The following is a 22,999-nucleotide window of genomic DNA, read 5'->3' on the forward strand; positions in this document are numbered from 1 at the left end:
TGACAGATTGGAGAGACAAAGGAGCAAAACACAGAACAGACAGACACGGGTACATGACTGGAGAGACTGAAGGAATGACAAAACACGGATATGAGACTAGGACAGATATGAACAGAAATCAAGAACTATAAATACAAACTTAGAGGCACTGGAAAGTAGCAGGTTGTCCCATTTTACTGTATTGATTTAAACTATTTGCCAAAATGACAGAAATCAAATCCCAGTTAAATGAAAAAACAAAAAAATGTAATGCCCTAATAAAGGTTAATAAAGCTCATTTACATGTGAACTATCCACAAGCCTGCATGGCAAAACACAAACATTTATATCTATAACAGACAAGTCAAATACCTCATTAAAGTAAAGTTATTTACATAACGTAAAAAAAATAAAATAAAATAAAAAACCAACTAAAACCTTTCTATCATGCTGAATTCATCTGACAAAGATGTAAAGTTTGTCAGTGTCTCTTTAAAGCCCATTTCCAAATGCATTTATAAAATCTTTTAACCAAAGTATTCTAAATTTTATTTGACAAAACAAGCACATTAGTATTTATAAATGATTTCAACTGAAGACATACAAAAATCATAAACAGACAATAGAAAAAAGCTAAAATCAGATCAGTCATAAGAACTTATATGTCCCAAATCGTGTATTCAGTAAAGTCTGCTTTGAAATTTCTTCTTATTACAAACTTTAGTGGGAATAAAATTCCTGCATTTTTCATTTATCTACCAATTCACAATCAACCAAAAATATCACATAAACATTTGCAAATTTTGTTATTTATAACGTTTGCCATTATTTATAAATGTTATAATATCACATATGTACTATTATGATGAAAAAATCATTTCAAAGCTGGACATTTATAATTATAATTATATAAAATAACAATAAGAATAAACTTAAATACAGAAAAGTTTTTTTTTTTAAAAAGTGTTAGCAAATCTTTAAGGGTTTAATATCTCCATAACTGGTAAATGAAGGATATATGGTTTGTAAGGGAATTAATTGATGATGTCATGTAATTTATACATTTAAAAAATCAAGTATAAAATCCTTACCATCCACAGTATTGAATCTCGACTCAAAATCAATATAGTTTAATAATTACATTTCATATATAAATCTACTCTCACCAAATGTATACACTAGACCACTATCAATCACTGTCCATGTTTTATTGTGGATAATATTTCACACTTGAGTTAGCGTGCTTCTTCCTTTTTCTCTTCTCTTCCTTGCAGTCATTGAAAACCTCAGGCGACAACTCTGGGCAACAATATTTTTCAGTTTTTTTGCATCGGCATAGTCGATGTTTTCCAGTTTTCACCTGCAATGAATCAATGACGTATTATTATGTCTGAAATGATAATGTGAACATTTCAAATGCAATGCTTCGTTTACAAATATTAGCAGTCACACCTATTCAAGTAGTAAGTAAGTAAAGTTTATTTATTAAGCGCTTTTCGTAGACAAGCAGTCACAAAGCGCTGTACACAAACGTCAAAATAAACAGAATTTTAGGTACCAAATTAGGCAATATAGACAATACAAAAGTAATACTGCATTCACACTATAGCACAATATTTTTGTGCTATATTTTGAGGGGTTTGTGTGTCCCAGGGATCCCACGGCTATGTTGTCGGGGGCTTTTTGCCCCCTGGTAGGGTCTCCCATGGCAAATTGGTCCTGGGTGAGGGACCACACAAAGAGCGATTCAGAAGACCCCTATGAGAAGACCATCAAGGGAACAGGGTTACCGGGGCCCCGCCCTGGAGCCAGGCCCGGGGAGGGTGCCCAAGGGTGAGCGTCTGTTGGCCGGGACTTAGTCCATGGGGCCCGGCTGGCCACAGCCCGTAAAAGGGGGCATAGGCCCATCTTCCTGCAGGCCCACCACCTGCAGGAGGCACCGTAGGTGTCAGGTGCATCGACCTGGATGGGCGTGACTGGGAGAAACGGCCTGTTACTGGACTTCTGTGCAAACCACAGTTTGGCCATAACGAACACCATGTTCGAACATAAGAGTGTCCATAAGTGCACGTGGCACTAGGACACTCAAGGCCGCAGGTCAATGATCAATTTTGAAATCGTATCATCAGACCTAAGGCCATATGTTCTAGACACTTGGGTAAAGAGAGGGGCTGAGCTGTCAACTGATCACCACCTGGTGGTGAGTCGGATGTGGTGGCGTGTGAGGACACTGGACAGACCTGGTGCACCTAAACATATAGTGAGGGTGTGCTGGGAACACCTAGCAGGGGCCCCAGTCTGTGAGATCTTCAACGCACACTTCTGGCAGAGCTTCAACAGCATTCAAAGGGAGACTGGGGACATTGAGTCTGAATGGACCATGTTCAGCATCTCTATTGCCAAAGCCACTGCACTGAGCATGCTGCTGCAAGTTGCTTGGTGCCTTTCGTGGTGGTAACTCCTGAACCAAATGGTGGACACCAGAGGTGAGGGGAGCCACCAAGCTGAAGAAGGAGTCCTATTGAGCTTGGTTACCCTCTACAATGTTGCGTGGAGATCAGGGGCAGTACACCTGGATTGGCAGACCGGGTTGGTGGTTCCCATCTTTAAGAAAGGGGACCGGGTGATGGCCTCAAGCTCGCTTTGGAACGGTTCGCAGCCAAGTGTGAAGCGGTGGGAATGAGAATCAGCACCTCCAAATCTGAGGCCATGGTCCTTAGCCAGAAAAGGGTGGAGTGTGCACTATGGGTCAGGGATGAGTTCTTTCCCCAAGTGGAAGAGTTTAAGTATCTCGGGGTCTTGTTCACGAGTGATGGGAGAAGGGAGCGGGAGATCAGGAGACGGATTGGTGCTGCGGCTGCCGTGATGCAGACGCTGTACCAGTCTGTTGTGGTGAAGAGAGAGCTGAGTGTAAAAGCGAAGCTTTCAATTTACCGGTCGATCTACCTCCCTACCCTCACCTGTGGTCACGAGTTGAGGGTAGTGACCAAAAGACAGAGATCACGGATACAACTGGCAGAAATGGGCTTCCTCTGAAGGGTGGCTGGCCACGCTGAAGAGATTATATCTCTTGGCTGGCCTGGGAATGCCTTGGTGTTCCCCCAGACAAGCTGGAGGAGGTAGCATGGGAGAGGGACCTGGCCTCAAATAAGAGGAAGAAGATGGATGGATGGATGGATGGATGGATGGATGGAGTTTTCAGTATGCTAACTACTATGTGAAAATCAGTATGCTCTGGTAAAGCTTTGATAACCTTTCTTGGATTTTACTGTTAAATATTCCTGGCTGAAAAAAAGCTAAAAAAAAATTCAAATTGTATTGTGTGTTGAATATATGTATAAATTACTTGTGTGTTGTATCTATTACAAGAATTCTTTGTCCTTTACTTTTGAAAGTTGTCATTTTTTAAGCAACCTAATTGCAAAAACTGATTAAACAGTATGTGGTATGAGAAAAATGTAAAACTTGTTACTATTGCTGGAAATAGCAATATGTTTTTGTTTAAATCAATACGGGCATCTGTACTACCATAAGGTCTACATTCACACAAGCTTATCTCTGGGAATGATGTGTTTAAATGAAAATATTAATATTTTCTAAATAATATTCTAAATTTAAAAAAACTTTAAAGCATTTACATTTGTTTCTCAGTATCAATCCTAAGAACTTAACAGTGCATGTAACTTATCAATACAACATAAGGCATGTACTTATAAATAGGCTATAGTTCAGACATGTATATAAACTATATTTTTATATGCATGTATATTCCTCTTCTTTCAGCTGCTCCCTTTGGGGGTCACCAAATTGAAATGTGATGCAGTTAACTATGAAAGGAAAACTCAGTAGACCTACATGCTTCTAGTAACTAAAGTTTCATGACAAAACACATAAGTGTAGGTTTAAGTACCATTGCGTTACAGAGGAATTCTAGAGTTTCTTTTCTGTTTTGGTCAGTCACTGCACGCATGACATGAGCAACACATAAATGAAGTAGGAACGTATAAAAGGAAGGAAGCTCAAAGCTCTTTTAATAGCATGCTGATTTGCACTGTGGCAAACCACCAAATACACAGAAACGCCAACTCACTTGCACAGAAGTAACAAGAACATAAAGAAAAATGTGTGACCATTGCTCAAAGTTCAGCCTATTCAATGGCTCGTTCAAACTTCTGATTCATGTTTGAGATTGTGTGCTACGCAGATTTTCCTTAACCTTGATGTCCTTAAATGAGCAAAACTATAGAAACCCTTGAAACCTCAGCTGACTGCTAAATATAATTTCACAGTGAATCACACACCCGTCTGTGTTTTAAGTTGGGGCTGGAAGGCTAACAGTAGGTTTAAATATATTTAGTGTCTACGTACATATTTAGGTTTCCATTGACTTTCCCACAAAAATTTGGTCTTACTAGCCACCTATTTGGGGAATAATAGTGCATTTTTGGTCTATAATGGTGTTTACTTTACTTACTATATATGTAATTTCAAATAAATAAGTATAAATAAGCATTTAAATAAATAAAAGTTTGTGTCTTAATAAATAAAATCATTATAACAAGTGTGTTGGACAGATCCTTTGAAGTAAAGACAAAACAAAACCAAGTAGAAACAGGAGGAACACATGGCAAAAAACCACAGGGACATGAGAGGACATTGCAGACTTGTAAGAAGAGATAACGAGCAAAAGCTGACAGTGGTGGACTCAGATAATATCAGTAGGTTACATTTTTCCAGGGAGTCCACTGACTCCAGTTGGAGAGCACCAGTGAGTCTCTGGAGCGAACCCTGAGCTTGCTGATTTTCTTTGGTATCAGAGTAGATGATGAATGTCCGGTCTAAAATCAGACAAGAGATAAGAGATCAAAATGCAGTGGCTATAATGACAGACATTTAGATCTCATAAGATTTTGTTTTAGTGTAAGATTGTGCATACTTGGCCATCATCTCTAAGCACATATTCAATTTGGTGCTCCAGACTGAAGAAGCTGTAAGGTGCTGACCAGGTGGATGGTGGAGCAATGGTCACATTCACGTCCTCGTTCACTAACTCACACTTGACAATCTGGGGACTGTCAGGTTGAACTAAGAAGAAGAAGAAACAGTAAATAATATCGTCCATGTGTGTATATAAAACAATAATTTAAACACAAACATATGTGTATATATATTTAACATGAATCCATTTGCCTTTAGATTCAGTTAATGCATTAACGTTACTGTTTCACTTAAAACTTTATCATGCATGGACTGCATACATAGACTTTCTTTTTCATCAGAAAATGTTTTCAAAAGGGAAAAGGTGCTTTGTAGTTGATAGTCTTCTACTGAATGCCATTGATGTAGCTCAGTTTTACTCAGCTTACCAATGTCTCTGAGATAAAATCTCTTCGATGTCCTGAAAACGGACAGATCACGTATAGCCTCAGCAGTGAGTTCAAGCATGGTGCTTTCCTCTGCGTAGGGTGAGAGGTCGTGAGACATCTCAAACTGCAGTTCCCCCTCTGCGAGCCGCCGACTGCTACTAATCCACTGGCAGGACTCTGAACTTTTACTGCTAATAAAACAAGCAGTAAAAAAAAAAAAACAGAAAACAAAATATAACAAAAAAATCAAAAATACACACATCTCAGGTGATTCGTCTAGTTTGGGCATCTTAACTGTAATTTGTCTAGGTTATTATTTCTTTTTAAGTTTTAAAATTTACCAGTTATGACCCAGTCCAAGACGCACTGCTGTGTATCCATTGCCTGTCCAAGTGCAGTTGAAGTTACAGTCATAAGACTTTGCCCGACAGTTAATGAGAGAATCTGTAATGATAAACAATATCTTTAAATTCTAAAGTAATTTAAATGTTTGGGTGAAAAATGACAGCAAACATCACTACATTTTGTAAAATGATACTTCACAGAATGGTTAACTTAAAGCCCTAATCTCACCTACTAGAGAGAGAGAGAGAGTGTTTTACCCAAACTGTCAGGCAGTATAAAAGTGTCTTTATTAGTGCTATATGTTGACTGTGTATTAGCAATATAGGTTCCCCTAGTTGAAAAAGTCCCATCATTTAGAGCATGTGAATGGTAGGATGAATGAAAAATGAAAGAGAAACTCACCAATTGTGTCTTCTTCATCAGCCTTCAGCAGCAGATAGGTTGAGGATAGCATCTCTTCACCTCTCCAGCAACTGTAGTCACCCAAATTTGGTGTATCTATATCTGACACGGTCAGGTTCTGACCATTTAGCTCTACATTTTCTTCATCTTCCAGTGGATCGCCATTCAGCTTCCATGTGACGATGTCGTCAGGTTTTGAATTGCAGGTCAGTGTGTAATTTTCATTCCTTTTTGCCACCGCAACTACACAAAGATAGAGAAGATAGACAGATAGATAGACAGAGAAGAAGTTAGTAGGTGAACATTTTAAACCACAAATGAATATTAGGAAAATGTTTGGATCATAAAAAAAGACATACAGTTTTCTGGAAAGTGGTTGAGTTCGTGAGCTCCCGTGAGGCTGATCATTAGAAGCCCAAATGTCCACAGTGGAAAGGTCATCTGAGGAATTGTGTGACAGCAAAAAGCATTTATTGAAAAACAATTCATCACTTGCATTAAAATAAGTATCGTGTGATTTTTAGTGAAACAATATGTAAAGTGACTCATGGAACATTCAATTGGCTCAAAGTTAATTTAGTTGAGAAAATGCATTGAAAATAGGTCATTTGCTTCTTATTCTGTAATATAGATATGAAATTAAACTAACTAGAATTTAATTTATATATATGTATAGATAGATAGATTTATATCTGGAAAAGAACTCACCCTGAAGTGATGTCAAAAGCAAAAGTGCAGACGTTCTGTCACCGCGATCTTGATGATTGTATGGTCTAACTGCCCACAGAGCAACAACTTTATATTGCGATGCATGATACACATCATCGACACCTCCACCTCCAATGTGACACTTTGGGAGAGAGAAACTGACCGATCTAGTAAGTGATAAGAGTATGCACATTTCCTCTATACTGCTTTGCATGTCAAATTTTTTTACACAGTGAAGCTGTGACTTTCGTACAGGGGACTAAAAGATAAGAAATGTGGGTGTTCAGTAGGGTGGGGGGTTGCCCTTAGCCTTTAAGGTGAAATACAACAGTATAATACAATGTTTGATAAGTGCTTATCTGAGAATGGATTTAAAAAATTATTTTTAAAAAACTATTGCAATCACAAAAACAGGACACACAACACATTTTATGTTCAATATTAATGCGACCAAACATTTTCTTGGTTGGCTCTTTATGTGCTAACACGCACACAGACACACTGGTTCCTGCTTCTCAACTTTCAGTTTTTATGTTGGTTTTTTTATATAACCAGGGCTGTAAATGTGGGGCAATAGCACTCCTTGGTATCAGTCTATGCAACCTGTGAATAGAACAAAGAAGCACTGATCTTTCAGTCATCAAAAGCTAATGTAATACTATAACATAAACAACATTTTTTTTAATTCAAAGTCTTTTGAGAACAGGCTCAACCCTATTGACATTAATAAATACAGCTGGTAGCAAAAAATATATCAGTCACTTATGATTTAAAAAAAATAAAGCAGAATAAATGTGACATTTATGACTAGTAACCACCCTTATCCGATCAGACAAACCTGGGCTAAAGGGTGCATTTTTTCTGTATTGCTCTGAATCACATGCTGACTTTGCTACTGATGTTAAGAAATCCATGATCCACAGTAAATGCCTGTTTTTATAGTGTTTTTCACAAAACAAGCCGCTAAAAAATGTTACAGAGAGGTTACGAGAACAAGCTATTTCCACTATTTCCTCGCTCTTTGCAGTCAGAATGATTGCTCAGCTCATTGCAAAACATATTGTGAGATTAATCCAACAAAATTGCAAAACATAAGTGGAACATTTCTTTTTATTAGCTGCTTATATGTACACTGTCTTTATTGTAATTCCAGACTGAAATACCAAAAAAATGATCTAACATTTCTTTGATCAGATAAGCAAGACAGACCAAAACTGTTCTTTAAGAGGTTTCCCCCCATGATATTATCATTGTCATGCTCCCAAAACCTCAAAAACATGCACACACATTACACCGGAAAGGAAAGACGGACACAAAACAGGACTTTCCCTCTCATTAGTCATGTAGACCAAATGTCAGCTATGACCTAACTAGACCTTTAACTAACACTTTGGTCATGTTTTTTATTCTCGCACATACTATGCACACATCAAATGCTCCCGTCATATCTTTAACTATGTGAAAGGTACTTCCACAAAACTGTAGAGGGCTGTATTATTATTGGGTCTCAAAAATCTTTTCTGCCTTTCTACATGCTGGTTAAGGTTAACAGAACCTATGTCCAATAAATTCAGAGAAAATTGTTAGGCACTTTGAAAAGAAATCGTTTCAGGTTTCAGTTCCTCAAAAACCTAAAAAGCCGTATTATTCATTAATCATCTTTCATGCATGACTTCAAAGAGCTGCATAGTCACAGTTGCTCAAATTATTTCATACTTTGTGTTTTTACAGTTTATCATACAATACTTGAACCTAGTTTCTACGACTGAACTTAAAGCTTATTTTGATCAGTTATTCATTTAATGTGTATATATTACATTTCAACTTCAGCTTAAGAAATTTACAACTAAAATGTTTACTTACTAGTAATTGGACTTTAAAGGTCAATCAAAGCTCATAAAATAAGGTAAAGTTTTAAAGTCCCAGTTAATTCAGTGTTACTTCCGCATGAACCCCAAAACTGAAAACATTTGTATCCACTCCACATTCAAAACTGTGCCAAGCTCTGAGATCACGTCAGTCCAGATAAGATTCTGACAAACAGAAAAAAAAAACACTATGTCAAGTGTTTTGTCAACATATTAATAGTGATTAAAAAAAATTAAAGAACAGAAGTACACAACACTGAAGAGGAAAGAGATGTTTTTTTGCTGTAAATGAGTGGAATTCTCTAACTTTATAGACCACATGTTCTATTTACATTAGTGATGGATGCCTTTTATTCTGAATAGAAAAAAACAACAAAAAAACACTTAAACACACTGGGGAATCCAGAAGAGGGGCTTAATGTGGTACTTTCCATATTAAGAGGAACAACACTGCCCGTTTATAGAAGCATATACAGGTATTTTTCTACCCTGAATGTGTTTGTTTTTAACCTTTAGGATTATCAAACAACTAGAAAGAGGTAAATATCATTTCTGCCTACACATGCCTCCTAATAGGTTACACACTTAACATTAGACTTTGTGTTTGGCCGCAAGCATTTCAAATGTACTGTGGGGATAGCAAAATACTTTTCTTTTGAAATTTGAAAAAGAACAGCCAAAGCATATGATAAATGAGAAAAGTAATTTTTATTACATGATTCATTCCACCATAACATTTTTCCACGTGTGGACATCACAATGCAGAAGAGGCAGCGTGAGAAATAAAAAGGTTTGCACATTCCACTTAAATAATTTCACTCGTACTGCAGAACAAGTGACACGAAGGGCTTCGTAAAAGCTTCCATAAAAAGCTGATTTTACTTGTTTTATACCAACTGTAACACTTTGTGAACACAAAGCAAAAACAGATGAACAAAGCTGATGAACCTTCTGTGCCAAAGCACGGCGAGCCAGAAGGTTTTCCAAAATGTTTGCTGGTGGTTGTTAGTTTGCTTCATCCTTTGAAGCCTCATCAAAGTTTTCAACGAGATCTGAAAATGGAAAAGGGAGAATAGAGAGGGGTGTATAGCAGATCAAGACAAAAAAACAAAACCATTGCCCAAGTAAGAATAAGCCCTTAGACTTAGAATTGGTGGCAGAAGCCTGCCTTACACTCATATCCACATATGTTACTAAACATTTTAAACCAAATAAGGGGACATATATCCCATGTGATCAAGTCCAGGATAGACAGACTTGAATGTGATGGTTATATTTTCTTACCTGGAACTTCATCATCTTCCTCTTCAGCAGCAACCATGGGAGCTTTGTTGTCTCCTGGTGTTTAAGAATGCGGGGAAGGAGGAAGACAAAGATGTTGAGAGAAAGAATTCAAATCTACTGCAAACAAACAGGTCAAGAAAAGAGCAGTGTGGGCACCTGGTTTAGGCAGATTCTCTGCTAATCTCCGGAGGCTGGTGAGACTGTCAGCTCCCAGCTGGTTTAGGATTCCCGGGAGCATCTCTGTGATCTGTTTGTTCTCAGCGTGTCCTGTGATTGTAAAAGTGTTGGCAGCCAAGGAGGCCTGAACCTTTGGGTTATTAAAGTGGATCACTGTCCCGTGGTTTGTGAACATATTCACCTGAAGTGGTGGTGGGGTGGGGAGTGGGGGAAGAAAACAGTTTAAGGTAAGTGTAAAAGAAGACAATGCACAGTCCAAACACCCTTTTCCAACCATCTCTCGGGTCCTCATCAGCTGACAACAACTGGTTTCCACTCAGATGGCTTACACCACAGATTCTCTTTTATTTCCTTAAAAAAAAAAGCTTATCTAAAATGTTGTTTTGTTCCTCAGAACCAATGAAGTTTAACATTTAAAAAGTACTTCAGTATCTTAACATTGCTTATTAATAAATTTCAGCACTATAAATCCATTAAATGTGAATGACTGCCTATGCTGTGCTGTACATTACAGAAAGAACCTGCTGTACCTCTTCAATGCCAGAGATATTGTTGACTCCCAGTTTCTTCAGGGAAAACTGCAGCTTCTTATCATCTGCTGTAGCCGTTCTGTGCACCACCTTCTTCTTTCTGCGAGCTGACCCCTAAAGAGCAGAAACGTTAGAGTCGATTTTAACTCACGACTCAAAGATTACACCCAGTCTCTAGCATATGAAACCGACTCACCTTGCCGCCTATGCGGACCTGAGCCTGCAGTTTGGCAAGCTTTTCCTGGTTCATTATCGACTCCTTCATCTAGTGTTAGACACAACAGATATATATAATAAAAGGTAGGTTAGTCTGGCTGTAAACAGTTCTTTTTAGTGTTTCCAGAAATTACTGTAGAATCTTTGTATCTTAGAAAAGTTGCCAAGGAAAGCCACCTGGGATTCAGTGCCAAGTGCCTTACTCACGAATGTCAGTCATTTGGGGGAAAAGAAAAGAAAAATCTCCCTTGACACAATTACTCAGAACTAAATTTGGTTAACTACTCATTTTTCATTTAGAGGCTGAGCAAGATGTGGGACTCGCGAAAATATAAAACATGCAAGTTTGTATGAAGGATCTCTCTGGATACCCTTATGACTAACACAGAAGCAATTTCTAAAACTATACGCCATCAATCGATGACATAAAACATGAAAACGGTAATAACGAAGTGCCAACTTCAAACTTCCCCAACTCCCGACCTGAGCTATGTTGTCTCAAGAAATTAACGAGAATGCACAACTGTCCCGGCCAAAAATAGCTGCACACCGCAAGTCTCGGCTGAAGCCCTTCATGAATCAGAGGTGGTCAGCTGAAGTCAGTGCCCTGAAACGTCATAAACCCGCTTTCCCAATATGTTCTTACGATGCAAACTTCTGCTTTTTGATCAAACTCTGACGGCATGACACTTATTTAGTCTAACAATATTCACAAATTATGTCAAAGGAGCTACCGGCTAGTTAGCAATTCGAGCTAAACAACTAGCCCAGGCCTCTTAAACTGATGTTAGCATTCAGGTACAGCTGATGCCTTCATTGCGTTAAAACCCGTAATACAACTGTGGAGGGGATGTTCAAACGTCAGGAGTCAAACTTTATGAGTCTAAGACATCTAAAAGGAGTAGACGGTAGTGAACTAACCTGAGAGTGTGTAAACACGCGGGTCACACCGTTGATAAGGGACAGGAAAAAGGAGCGAAATCCGGAAGTGACGCCTTTAGATGCCGGATGGCAAAAAAGCTTACAAATATGTCCAGTGATTTAAAAACAGCGTTAATCCCAGTGTTATCGAATAAAAAATAGTTAAAAACTTAGAAAACAGCTACTTTTAATGTAGTTAAAAATATGGGATACTACTGACGATGATCAGATTTCATTAGCAGAAAAATACATATATTTACTTAATATCCAAATATTATCGTTCTATTAGCTTTATTACCAATCACATATATTAACAAAAATACATATAAATATAAAGGCTTTCACTTTAAGTATTCATTTAGTGAACATTTTACGGTATTCCACAACGGAAGTAGTCACGCATGTAGTCATGGCGTCCTCCTGTTCACGAGAGACAACGTGATTACTCGATAACATGAGAAACTTTTTGTTTACTTAGACAGCCAATATCAGTATCATCCAATTTCAGCATATCATAAGAAAAAACTACGTTTGCACTTCTGGACTTTTTCACTTGAAAGGTGAGAACCGTCAGAGCTCAGTTTAAAGAAAATGCTAGCTGGCTAAAGTGCCTTGTGCTAGCTAAGTTGTGCCTTACTGAACACGTTGGGCCACTGTCCGAGTAATTAACTGTGTTTGATTTGAATGTAATAACTTTGTAAAACTTTCAGCTATTCGAGAAAAACTGCATGTCTTCGATTGTTATGTACAACAACGCGTTACAGTGAAGTAAAGTCGTTAGGTCGCCAGTTCCAATCTCGGGAAGGTCTAATATTCGAAGTAAAAGGTGGAGAGCACTCCAATACAGTCCGCGTTGAACAGAAAAAAGGTTTAATTTAAAACTGTTTAAATGTTGTTGAAAAATCACAGTGATACTGTCACATTCTGAATTCTGCTGTACTCCCAAACTGAAGCAAAATCATGTTAATGTTATCTAATCTGTTACAATCGAAATAGAATTTACCGTTTTAGACAGAAATGTACGTTTGGATATTGTTGGTCACAAAAGGAGTTCTTGTTTTTCTACCTGCAGTTTTTAAGAGTAAATATGTATCCCTGTTTTTATCCCTTATTTATCTTCACAGACGTAAAGTGATTAGCACAGAAATGGCTTCATTTAAACCCACAAAAATTCAAGTTTATCCAAAACTTGGAGAGAAAGTCACTCAAGACACACTCTACTGGAAAAACTACAAGGTAAGACTTTTCTCTCCTATGCGGTTTATTATCAACTAAAAATGTCCTTTATGGTATAATCACTATTTTGGTTTGTTTATTGTCCCCTAAAACTTGTTATTTTAAGACCATTCTATCTCAGTAATGCGTCATTGTCAATGTAATAGCTTAATAACAGAGTTACACTTTTCAGAAGACTAACTCTTCAGCATATTCAGACTTTGGAATTGGACTATGAATAAATAACAAAATATGTTGAAAGAAAATGACTAATTTTAATTACTTTGGCACTGTGCTGTAGTTGTTTGCACTTCGCCTCACAGTAATATGTCCAAAAACATGCTTAACTGGTGATTCTAAATTGACCATATTTTTTAATATTAACCTGATTGGTTGTCTCCATGTTAGCCCTGAAACAGATTAGTGATATCAGATAAGACAACGGAAAGAAAATGGATGGATGACATTTACTAATAATTGCTTTAAATCCTTTTCTCGTCTTACTTTGTTTCTCTTCCTACAGGCTCCAGTCCAGATAAAAGAATTTGGCGCAGTCACAAGCATAGACTTCTCCCCGGTGACTCCACATAATTTTGCTGTGACAGCATTCACAAGAGTATGTTAGCTTTGCTTGTATTAATGTAGAATTTTCCACTCAGTTTAATCTGGGTTCACTTTAACAATTCTGGCTTATACTCGCTTCTTAATGAGTAATAAACTTTTAAGTATGCAGGATGTGTTTAAGATGTCTTCTAATTCAAACACTCATTTTGTTACAGATCCACATTTATGGGCCATTTTCCCAGGAGCCTGTCAAGTCATTTACCCGTTTTAAGGATACAGCTTACTGTGGGAGGTTCAGGTCAGATGGTCAGCTCCTTGTGGCAGGATGTGAGGACTCTGTCGTGCGACTATTTGATGTTAGTGGCAAGGTGGCCCTCAGGCTGTTTAAAGGGCACACAAAGTAAGTTTTACGCAAGCCTCTGTCTGACTGTGACAAAGTGTTCTGTCATAGAATTTAAAGGAAGGGTTACAAAATAAGCTTAATTTCAATTTGCTGATGCACTTTGAGGTTACTACTATTCTTGGCACTCTAACTATCATCTAATTGGCTATGATGGCAGTTAGGAGGAAATGCCTGTGTATCACATTTTCTTTGCTCACTTTCAAATCCACATATAGCCTCTATAGCACTAATGTTGAAGGAACCAAAACAAATCATCACTATTTAAAGTTTGTGGTTTACAGCATGTTGCTGTGTGGTGTTTTTATCTTTAATAATAAAATGTGAGTGAATTGTTGAGGATTCTTGCTTTCAGCAGCCTAATTTCTTTCCTTATGTCACTTTCACCGGTAGTTACAAAAGTAAAAATCAAAACATGTTACTAATGACCATTGCTGATGATTTATTTTATTGTTTATTCAAACATTTTTGACGATTTCAAACTTAATTTTAGTCTTATTGGTTATTACCTGTTCACCTGCAATACTTTTATGACCCACCAGGTGGATACTCTCCACATTAGAAATCAATGGTCTACCACTAAAACCATAATGCTGATGTCCTGTTAAAATGTCTGATTGACTCTGATGAGCTGGCAGTGTCTTATGAGGTTGTTTTTTTTAGTAAAGGAGTAGTTGAATGATGATTTCTTGAGTGATCCATCGACTGAATTTGATGATGACATCAAGAATTCTGACAGCCTGTATTTCTGTCTTATAAAAGTGCAGTCTCAAACGTGAGCTGATATTAATCATGTCATTTGTCATTTTTTTCCCAGAGCAGTACATTTAACAGACTTCACCTCAGATCGTTACCAGATCCTCACAGGGTCGGATGACTATACTTGTCGACTTTGGGACATTCCAAATGCCACTGAGCTCACCACCTACACAGAGCACACAGATTATATTCGCTGTGGTGTCACAAGCAAACTCAACAGAGATCTCTTCATAACTGGTGAGATAGAAGCTCATTTTTAATTGTGTGTGGAAATATCGAGAGGAGGACAGGAAGTTAACATTTTGCCCTGTTGGCATCAATCACACTCATTTTATATTTCAATTTCGAGTGCAATTTTTACCAACAGTCATGTAATGAAAGAAAAACATCTCCTGCACCACATAATGGAGGATTCAAGCAACGAACAGTAATCTCATTAATGTAATGTTAAGACAGAAGTACACTAATTCATATTCAAAGTCAGTAACTGCAGAAAAACTACATAATCTCACTCCAAATGCTACCATCTATTGTTGAATCAAGTGACGCTGCAGATGGCCTGATTTTGTGTGACTAACATTTGATGCTCTTTTTCTAGGATCATATGACCACACAGTGAAACTGTTTGATGCCAGAGTGGAAAAGAGTGTGATAACCATGGACCATGGCCAGCCAGTGGAGAGTGTCCTCCTCTATCCCTCTGAGGGACTTCTTGTGTCTGCAGGTAGTCACCAGTATAATTCATATAATTCAAACACTGACTGTCTGCTGAGCTTATTTTAAGCTTCACACCTTTTTTACTTCCTGGAATTAGTTGGCATACTTTTAGTCATCTGCAGTTTAAAATAATCCTTGTTTATCTTGCACTGGGCCTAGGTGCTGCCCCTAGTAATAATCTATTGTCTGGAACTAGACATGGCTACGAATAGCCTACCTTTAAGCCAGTACTCTTCTTAGTAGATGGATGGAGCTGCTGTGCTCACAACCCTTTTATGAAATGACAATTTGAAGGATGACCGACACAAGAGTAGGAGAAAACTGTCTAAAACTGACCACTTAAACCCGGCTGAAACCTGGGTCTGTTTGCCTATACGGATTACCTGTACATATGCTGACTTCATTATTTGAAACTTTGGCCATGTTTAATATGAGCATCCACCATCCTAACACTACATATATTGTAGAAAATAAGGAAAAGCATCATAGACCGCGATTTAATGATTTCATTCTTATGTGCCAGTTCTAAGGCTGAATAAATGGGAAAGTTGTGCCAGGAATGGTATCTGGTGCAAAATCTATGCCAAATTATCCAGCTGCTATGGCAACTACTTGGAATAACTAACTTGTGTTGAGTACTTATTTAGTACTTGTTAAATACTCATTTAGAACGTAATTTTCTTGGACTACAACATAGGGCAACAACAGCAGTCCATTTCATGCTTCACTGTGGCTGCAGTTCAGACAAACGTTACAATAATTTTATTTTATTACGTGCCCTCATCTACAAACCTTACATTATATTTAATCATGGTTAACCACAGCATTAAAAAACCTTCAATCCCTTTTTTTTTCAGGAGGGCGCCATGTGAAGGTTTGGGATCTGCTAAAAGGAGGCCAGCCTCTGGTGTCACTGAAGAACCATCACAAAACTGTCACAAGTTTGGCTCTCAGCAGCAACGGACAGAGACTGCTGTCAGCTTCTCTTGACAGGTAAATGTCAAACGCATGCACGTCTGTCATAACAAAGAAAGAGGAAATGTTCTAACTGGTGGAATCAAACGTCACAATGCTGAATATTTAGTTAATAGTACATGTGTAAATCATGTGCTTGGTTTTGTTCTGTGTACCTAGGGCGTTCATGAAAGGAAAGTTGATTTAATGCATATCCCGTGTTTGTCTTTCAGGCACGTGAAGGTGTACAACACAACAAACTACAAAGTGGTCCACAACTTTGACTATGCTGCTTCTATCCTCAGTCTGGGTTTGGCTGTAAGTCATGCACTTGAGCCTTTGTTAGTTGCTAAAATATATATTTTATTTACTATTTCAACCTTTCTGTAGATGATGTGCATTCACTGAATACACCACCAAAGTGAGCTTAGATGGGCGAGATCAGCTATAAGAATTCATTCTGTTTCTTTAATTGATAAAAGTAAAACTCTGAATATCTTTTTCTTTTTAGCCGGATGATGCGTCCATTGTTGTGGGTATGACCAACAGTATTCTGAGTATCAAACACAGGAAAAACCAAGAAGATTCAAAGGAAATAGCTGGCCAACAGAGGCGCCGTCCATCGTATCGTGTCTTTGTGAAAGGGAAAAATTATGTCCCTAAACAGGCAAGTTCACGATTAGTAACACGTAGAAGGTGTGAAAATCATTCTCAGATGTAATGCAAAGTGTTAAGTGTTAACACAAAATCAGATTGACTCATGAGACTGTTTGATTTCTCACCCTTGATTCATTCAATTCTTGGTTCTTCTCTAGGATGATTATCTTGTCAGTAAGCCTGTCAAAGAACATTTGGCCAAATATGACAAGCAACTTCAAAGGTTTAACGTATCCAAGGCTTTGGATACAGCTCTGGGGGTATGCAATTTATTGATTTATAGTGTTATCATTATATCATTGCTGAGGTGCCTTTTAGTCTCCGTGTTGTTCATTTTACAGTGGGCAGTACACAACAGTATGTGCAGTTATTTTGGAAAAATAAAAGTTTAAAGTATTATTGTGTTTAATGTTCAAAGGTATTGTTTTTTTTGTTTATAGACATATATTAGATTCAGAAAGCCTGAGATCACCGTGGCTGTTATAAAGGAGCTGGATAGAAGAGGAACACTGAAGAATGCACTGGCAGGAAGGGATGAACGAGGGCTCTCTCAGTTACTCAACTTCATCATTGGGTGAGATGCCAGAGAAAACTGAGCCATAATGTTAGCATTATGACCCCTCACAAACGAAGTGAATAACAGCCTCAAGGTCTAAAAAAAATTACACTAATTATTTGATCGGTCACTTTTGGACCACAGACACTTTTGTGTAGTTCCTCTAATTCTTGAAAGACGTCTCTCCAATTTTGTGTGTCTGCACTGCAGGAATTAAAGTGAACTTAGGGAGTTTTTTATTTTTATTTTAAGTACCCGTTTCAGGGTAAAGAACCTTTGGCACAAAAAAATCCCCTTTGACTGATGTAAGTGTGATTTACGAATTTGTAGGTCAACACTTGGTTCTAAAATACGCACTATTACTTTACATCTTTTGTCTAGTGTAGAATTTACAAATAGCTGTCTGAATTCTGAAAATGCTTCACAGAAAGTACCATTGCTCCCAGCGTTTTTTGTTCTTTTTCTGTTTCTATCATGGATAGTACCCCATATAAAACATGGGACACAACCACACGGTAATTACCACATAACAACAGTGCAACAACAGTGGCTGCATATTTAGGTTCTGTCGTAGGGGAATCTACAAAGATTCCCCATGGAAGTAGAAATCAGGTCTTAGCTTGCTCTATGTCTGTGCCTCAGCAGGTTAGAGCTGTTTTGGTGGCACAAAAAGTACCAAAAGAGAAGTCATAATGTTTTGGCTCATTGATTTGAATGCTTTGAGTTTTATAGTTTGCAGCTGTACAACAGATCATGCAGAAAAATGTTTCCCACATTCATTCTTTTTTTTCTGTTTCATCCAGGAACTTGGTTGATGCCAGATTTACTCCTGTCCTCGTAACAGCAGCCGAGATGATCCTGGACATCTATCAGTCAGTCATTGGCCAGTCACCCGTGGTGGACCGACAGCTGCTGCGGTTGCAGGACCTTGTGAAGAGAGAGATCGAATTCCAGAAGGACCTTTTGGAGGTGTTGGGAATGTTGGACACAATGTTTGCTTCCTCCCTCCCAAGAAAGGAGGTGCCATGCTCTGGCATTGGCAGGTCGAATGGTCTGACTCAGGGAGAACCAAGCACCTCAAAACCACAGCTGCAGGTCACCTGAGACTTATAAGCTACTTTAGACTGGGTTTAAGTACCTTTAAAACATTTCTTAATGGACCATCAGACGCAAAACTCCTGTCTAGGACATTTCGAAAAAGAAAGGTGCAAGTTTTAAGAGACTGACGAAACCACAGTCTCACTCTGGTGATTTAATTCAGTGTGACTAGCACAATAAGGATCAGAGAGACCATACATTTACTGTATGAAGAATATCTGAATGTGTGGATGTAAAGCAAAGCATTTCTTGTATTAGAAAGCTTATAATTGCAAGTTGAATTGTAAATGCGAGTCTGTATGCATGGTAGTGGCTGAGTTCACTGTGAGTGTGTATTTTTATAATGTAAATGTAAATGTTTCATGAGCAAATAAAAAATAAGTCGTTTGCCATTTCCACACTGACTGATTATAATTGTTTAATTGCTTTGAACAACAGGCGCAGTAAATTTCCATTGTTAAAATGAATGTTTTTGTTTATATAGCCTGGCACAGTTTTATCGCCCTCCATTGGGGGGCGCTGTAACCTCAAAGAAACTGAACTTTCACTCGTAAAGGAGGAATTTGCATGTAAGCAGACGGAAGACCGAAGGCTTAAACAGAGACAGGAGAGGATGCTGTGTCAGTGGAGGCTGAGGCTCAGTCTGCAAGCGCATCAGCACCGACTGTCGACCCCTTCCCAACTTGTAGCCTAAATACGGACAGTTGAATTAGCAGTTAGCAAAAGGAGGATGAATCCGAATTAGAGGGATTTTTCTCCCCCACATATAAGCGTGCTGCCAAGGTTCTGTCGGAGTTTGAGCCCCTGTGCAGGTGGGTGCGTCAATATTTTACTTGAGGAATTAGTTCAGTGTGTGTTTTGCATGCAGTCTTACTGACAGTTTGCTAACTCGTTAAGACTCCCAAAACAGCGTAATTTAAAAAGCTTTTAACAATAAGTAAAATGACTTTGAGCCATCAAGAAAAAATACAATTGCACCTTAAGATAGGTGGAGGATATTTTATGAGAAATAGCCACTGACGTCCCAACTGGGATGAGCACTTCTGCTGTGTCATATAGCTAGCATATTTACAAAATAGCGCAAAGTCCCCCTACCCCCTTTAAATTGTTTTTCCTTTGACACTCTGATATTTAGTTAATGTTATTTAAAATATATATACCATTTTAAATGTAAATGCAATGCAGTAATTAAAAAAAAAAAAAAGCAATTTTTTTCTTTAAAAATAGTTGTTTTACAGGGATTGTGTCCAGTTTAGGAAGTGACCACTGATACAGAACCGATCTGAACCCTGCAGGCTGAAATCCAATCGATTTCCTACTAAACACGCAGGCACACACACACACACACACAGCAGATTTGGGAACATTTGGCGTTTCGGTGCTTCAACACACCAAGGCAGAATAGTATCATCATTAAAATCATTATTCTTGGGATCAAAAGATTATCCTGTCTCATCACAGGACCCCTGACTCAGCACGGCACATAAAAGGTTTGGTAATCTCTTCAGGATCAGAGGAAAAAGCAGAATAACCAAAATAACAAAAGAGGTAATGGGTAGTCACATGGCCACTCCAAGTGTGCAGTGTGTTTTCTCTTTTTCATTTTAGTCTCTCAGTTATCTTTTTGTTTTATGTTTGTCTTCCCTGCAGATGGAACTGAGCAGAAGAAAAGTGCCTCTGTATGTAAGTATGCGCCCCAGTTTGCAGCCTAGATCAGCTTCTTAAATTAATCTCAACAGTTAGTTTTCCCTCTGGAAAATCTCTAAAAATTGAGTTTGGAATTCAGTGAGAGATCAGCATCCTTGTTTATAAAATGAAAGTCACTGACAGATTGTGCTGTGTCTGAAAGGGTGTGACTGATATGTCTTCCTATGTCTGTTCATCATGTTAGCTGTAGTTTCTCTGTACGATTTATTTAAATGTGAACCCAGTGACCCTTTCACTGTGTTGTTGGAAATGGTGTTTTCAGACATATGAATAAATCATTTCTGTGTTGTTGTTTTTTTGTTTGTTTTGCTGTTGAACGCTAATTCAAAGTAACTCAGGGAAAAAAATAAACACATCTATCAGCACATACAGTGGGGCAAAAAAGTATTTAGTCAGCCACCGATTGTGCAAGTTCCCCCACTTAAAATGATCATGAGAATGGTGAGCAAAGATCCCAGAACCACACGGGGGGACCTGGTGAATGACCTGCAGAGAGCTGGGACCAAAGTAACAAAGGTCACCATCAGTAACACACTACAACGGCAGGGAATCAAATCCCGCAGTGCCAGACGTGTTCCGCTGCTGAAGCCAGTGCATGTCCAGGCCCGTCTGAAGTTTGCCAGAGAGCACATGGATGATACAGCAGAGGATTGGGAGAATGTCATGTGGTCAGATGAAACCAAAGTAGAACTTTTTGGTATAAACTCAACTCGTCGTGTTTGGAGGAAGAAGAATACTGAGTTGCATCCCAAGAACACCATACCTACTGTGAAGCATGGGGGTGGAAACATCATGCTATGGGGCTGTTTTTCTGCCAAGGGGACAGGTCGACTGATCCGTGTTAAGGACAGAATGAATGGGGCCATGTATCGTGAGATTTCGAGCCAAAACCTCCTTCCATCAGTGAGAACTTTGAAGATGAAACGAGGCTGGGTCTTCCAACATGACAATGATCCAAAACACACTGCCCGGGCAACAAAGGAGTGGCTCCGTAAGAAGCATTTGAAAGTCCTGGAGTGGCCTAGCCAGTCTCCAGACCTCAACCCCATAGAAAATCTGTGGCGGGAGTTGAAAGTCCGTGTTGCTCGGCGACAGCCCCAAAACATCACTGCTCTCGAGAAGATCTGCATGGAGGAATGGGCCAAAATACCAGCTACTGTGTGTGCAAACCTGGTAAAGACCTATAGTAAACGTTTGACCTCTGTTATTGCCAACAAAGGTTATGTTACAAAGTATTGAGTTGTATTTTTGTTATTGACCAAATACTTATTTTCCACCCTGATTTACGAATAAATTCTTTACAAATCCTACCATGTGGATTCATGGATTTTTTTTTCACATTCTGTCTCTCACAGTTGAAGTGTACCTCTGGTGCAAATTACTGACCTCTGTCATCATTTTAGGTGGGGGAACTTGCACAATCGGTGGCTGACTAAATACTTTTTTGCCCCACTGTAGGTGACAATAAGATCCTGGCATTTGTGTAGCTACCTACCAAATTGGTAACTCCGTGATTCATTCGCAGTGATGTTTTTTATTTGTATTTTACTTGATGAAAGAGAAATTGTAATTGCTGTGTATTTGATATGTGGCGTTTTTGATCATGGTAACCCTTTGAACCCCTGCTGCCTGTGATTAAGCTGTACACAAACAGGGCATGACTTTGGTCAAATATTATTTTTATTGGTTTGGTGGCCAAACAGTGCAAGAAAAATCATGCTCCTTTCGAGATCAAAGGCAGATGTTTTGCTCACATTTAGTTCAGTAATCTATAACTAATGTCATGCCCCTGATAGTTATTACAATTTTTAAAACTCAAAAGCATGTGTCTGAAAGTGTGTGTCTGTTACTATTGTGATCATTGTCCTGTTGCATGACCCAGTTTCAGCCAATCTTTAACTGTTGGGACAGTTTGACTCTAGAATACTTTGGCATACAGATGCTCCACTCAATGACTCCAATGTGCCCAGGTCCTTTGGCTGTTTGTGCTGATATGCTGTGCTTGTTTTTTGCCAAATGGGGCACTGTGCATTATGACCATCTCCACTTTGGTCTCCTCTGTCCAAAAGACGTTGTTCCAGAAGTCTGTTGATTTGTTCAGGTGCAACTTTGCAGACTTTATAGGATAATTTGATCACATACAGAAAAATGCTTTGTTGTATTAGTGCAGATCACTTAGCAACACAACAATGCATTTGACCAAGTGTATGACACTGGATTTCTGCATTTTCTGGATAATATTTTTGAAACATAACATTAACCTAAGTATTATAACAAACCAAGCACACCCCTTTGCGAAAACAAAACAACTTGAGTAACAGTAAATGGAGCAGAATCACTGAACTGGTCGAGTCAAACTTGGAGGCAGCCCACCCAGCAACTGACAGGACCTATAGGATGTGCTGCCAACATCCCTGTCAGGCACCACAAGACAAGCACAGAGCTCTCATGCTCATACCTCAGCAAGTCAGAGCTATTTTGGCAGCATCACTTGGATCTAAACAGTATGAGACAAGTGGTTTTGATATTGTAGCTGATTGGTGTATGTGCTCACATCCACATAATAATATGCTATC

General features: G+C 38.5%; 3 protein-coding genes across 4 annotated transcripts; 1 reads left to right on the top strand and 2 right to left on the bottom strand.

The window, feature by feature from the left end:
* Window positions 1-1,186: 1,186 nt before the first annotated feature.
* On the bottom strand, window positions 1,187-6,590 carry il12b2 (interleukin 12B 2). Of its 2 annotated transcripts, XM_085368527.1 has the most exons (7): window positions 6,452-6,590; window positions 6,093-6,335; window positions 5,687-5,789; window positions 5,346-5,536; window positions 4,916-5,064; window positions 4,707-4,817; window positions 1,187-1,339 (listed from the first exon to the last, which is right to left on the bottom strand). In XM_085368527.1, the coding sequence occupies exons 1-7, from the start codon at window positions 6,588-6,590 to the stop codon at window positions 1,187-1,189; spliced, it is 1,089 nt and encodes a 362-aa protein (XP_085224653.1). The 2 variants fall into 2 exon arrangements, with proteins under 2 accessions (XP_085224653.1, XP_085224654.1); XM_085368528.1 differs by lacking the exon at window positions 1,187-1,339 and having other exon boundaries at window positions 4,695-4,817; window positions 6,452-6,515.
* Window positions 6,591-9,361: 2,771 nt separating this feature from the next.
* On the bottom strand, window positions 9,362-11,851 carry LOC146621532 (transcription factor BTF3-like). Its single transcript, XM_085368536.1, has 6 exons — window positions 11,797-11,851; window positions 10,856-10,924; window positions 10,660-10,773; window positions 10,109-10,310; window positions 9,953-10,006; window positions 9,362-9,720 (listed from the first exon to the last, which is right to left on the bottom strand). The coding sequence occupies exons 2-6, from the start codon at window positions 10,922-10,924 to the stop codon at window positions 9,674-9,676; spliced, it is 486 nt and encodes a 161-aa protein (XP_085224662.1). The 5' UTR covers window positions 11,797-11,851; the 3' UTR covers window positions 9,362-9,673.
* Window positions 11,852-12,226: 375 nt separating this feature from the next.
* Window positions 12,227-19,043, top strand: utp15 (UTP15 small subunit processome component). Its single transcript, XM_085368543.1, has 12 exons — window positions 12,227-12,356; window positions 12,921-13,032; window positions 13,535-13,627; window positions 13,791-13,975; window positions 14,793-14,971; window positions 15,333-15,458; window positions 16,309-16,444; window positions 16,639-16,723; window positions 16,917-17,072; window positions 17,221-17,322; window positions 17,503-17,636; window positions 18,422-19,043. The coding sequence occupies exons 2-12, from the start codon at window positions 12,943-12,945 to the stop codon at window positions 18,720-18,722; spliced, it is 1,587 nt and encodes a 528-aa protein (XP_085224669.1). The 5' UTR covers window positions 12,227-12,356; window positions 12,921-12,942; the 3' UTR covers window positions 18,723-19,043.
* The last annotated feature ends 3,956 nt before the right edge of the window (window positions 19,044-22,999 follow it).

Source organism: Diplotaxodon limnothrissa, linkage group LG12 (genome assembly GCF_057381915.1).
Source record: "Diplotaxodon limnothrissa isolate DT_005_m linkage group LG12, D_limnothrissa_male_GT1.1, whole genome shotgun sequence".
NCBI classification, from domain to species: domain Eukaryota; kingdom Metazoa; phylum Chordata; class Actinopteri; order Cichliformes; family Cichlidae; genus Diplotaxodon; species Diplotaxodon limnothrissa.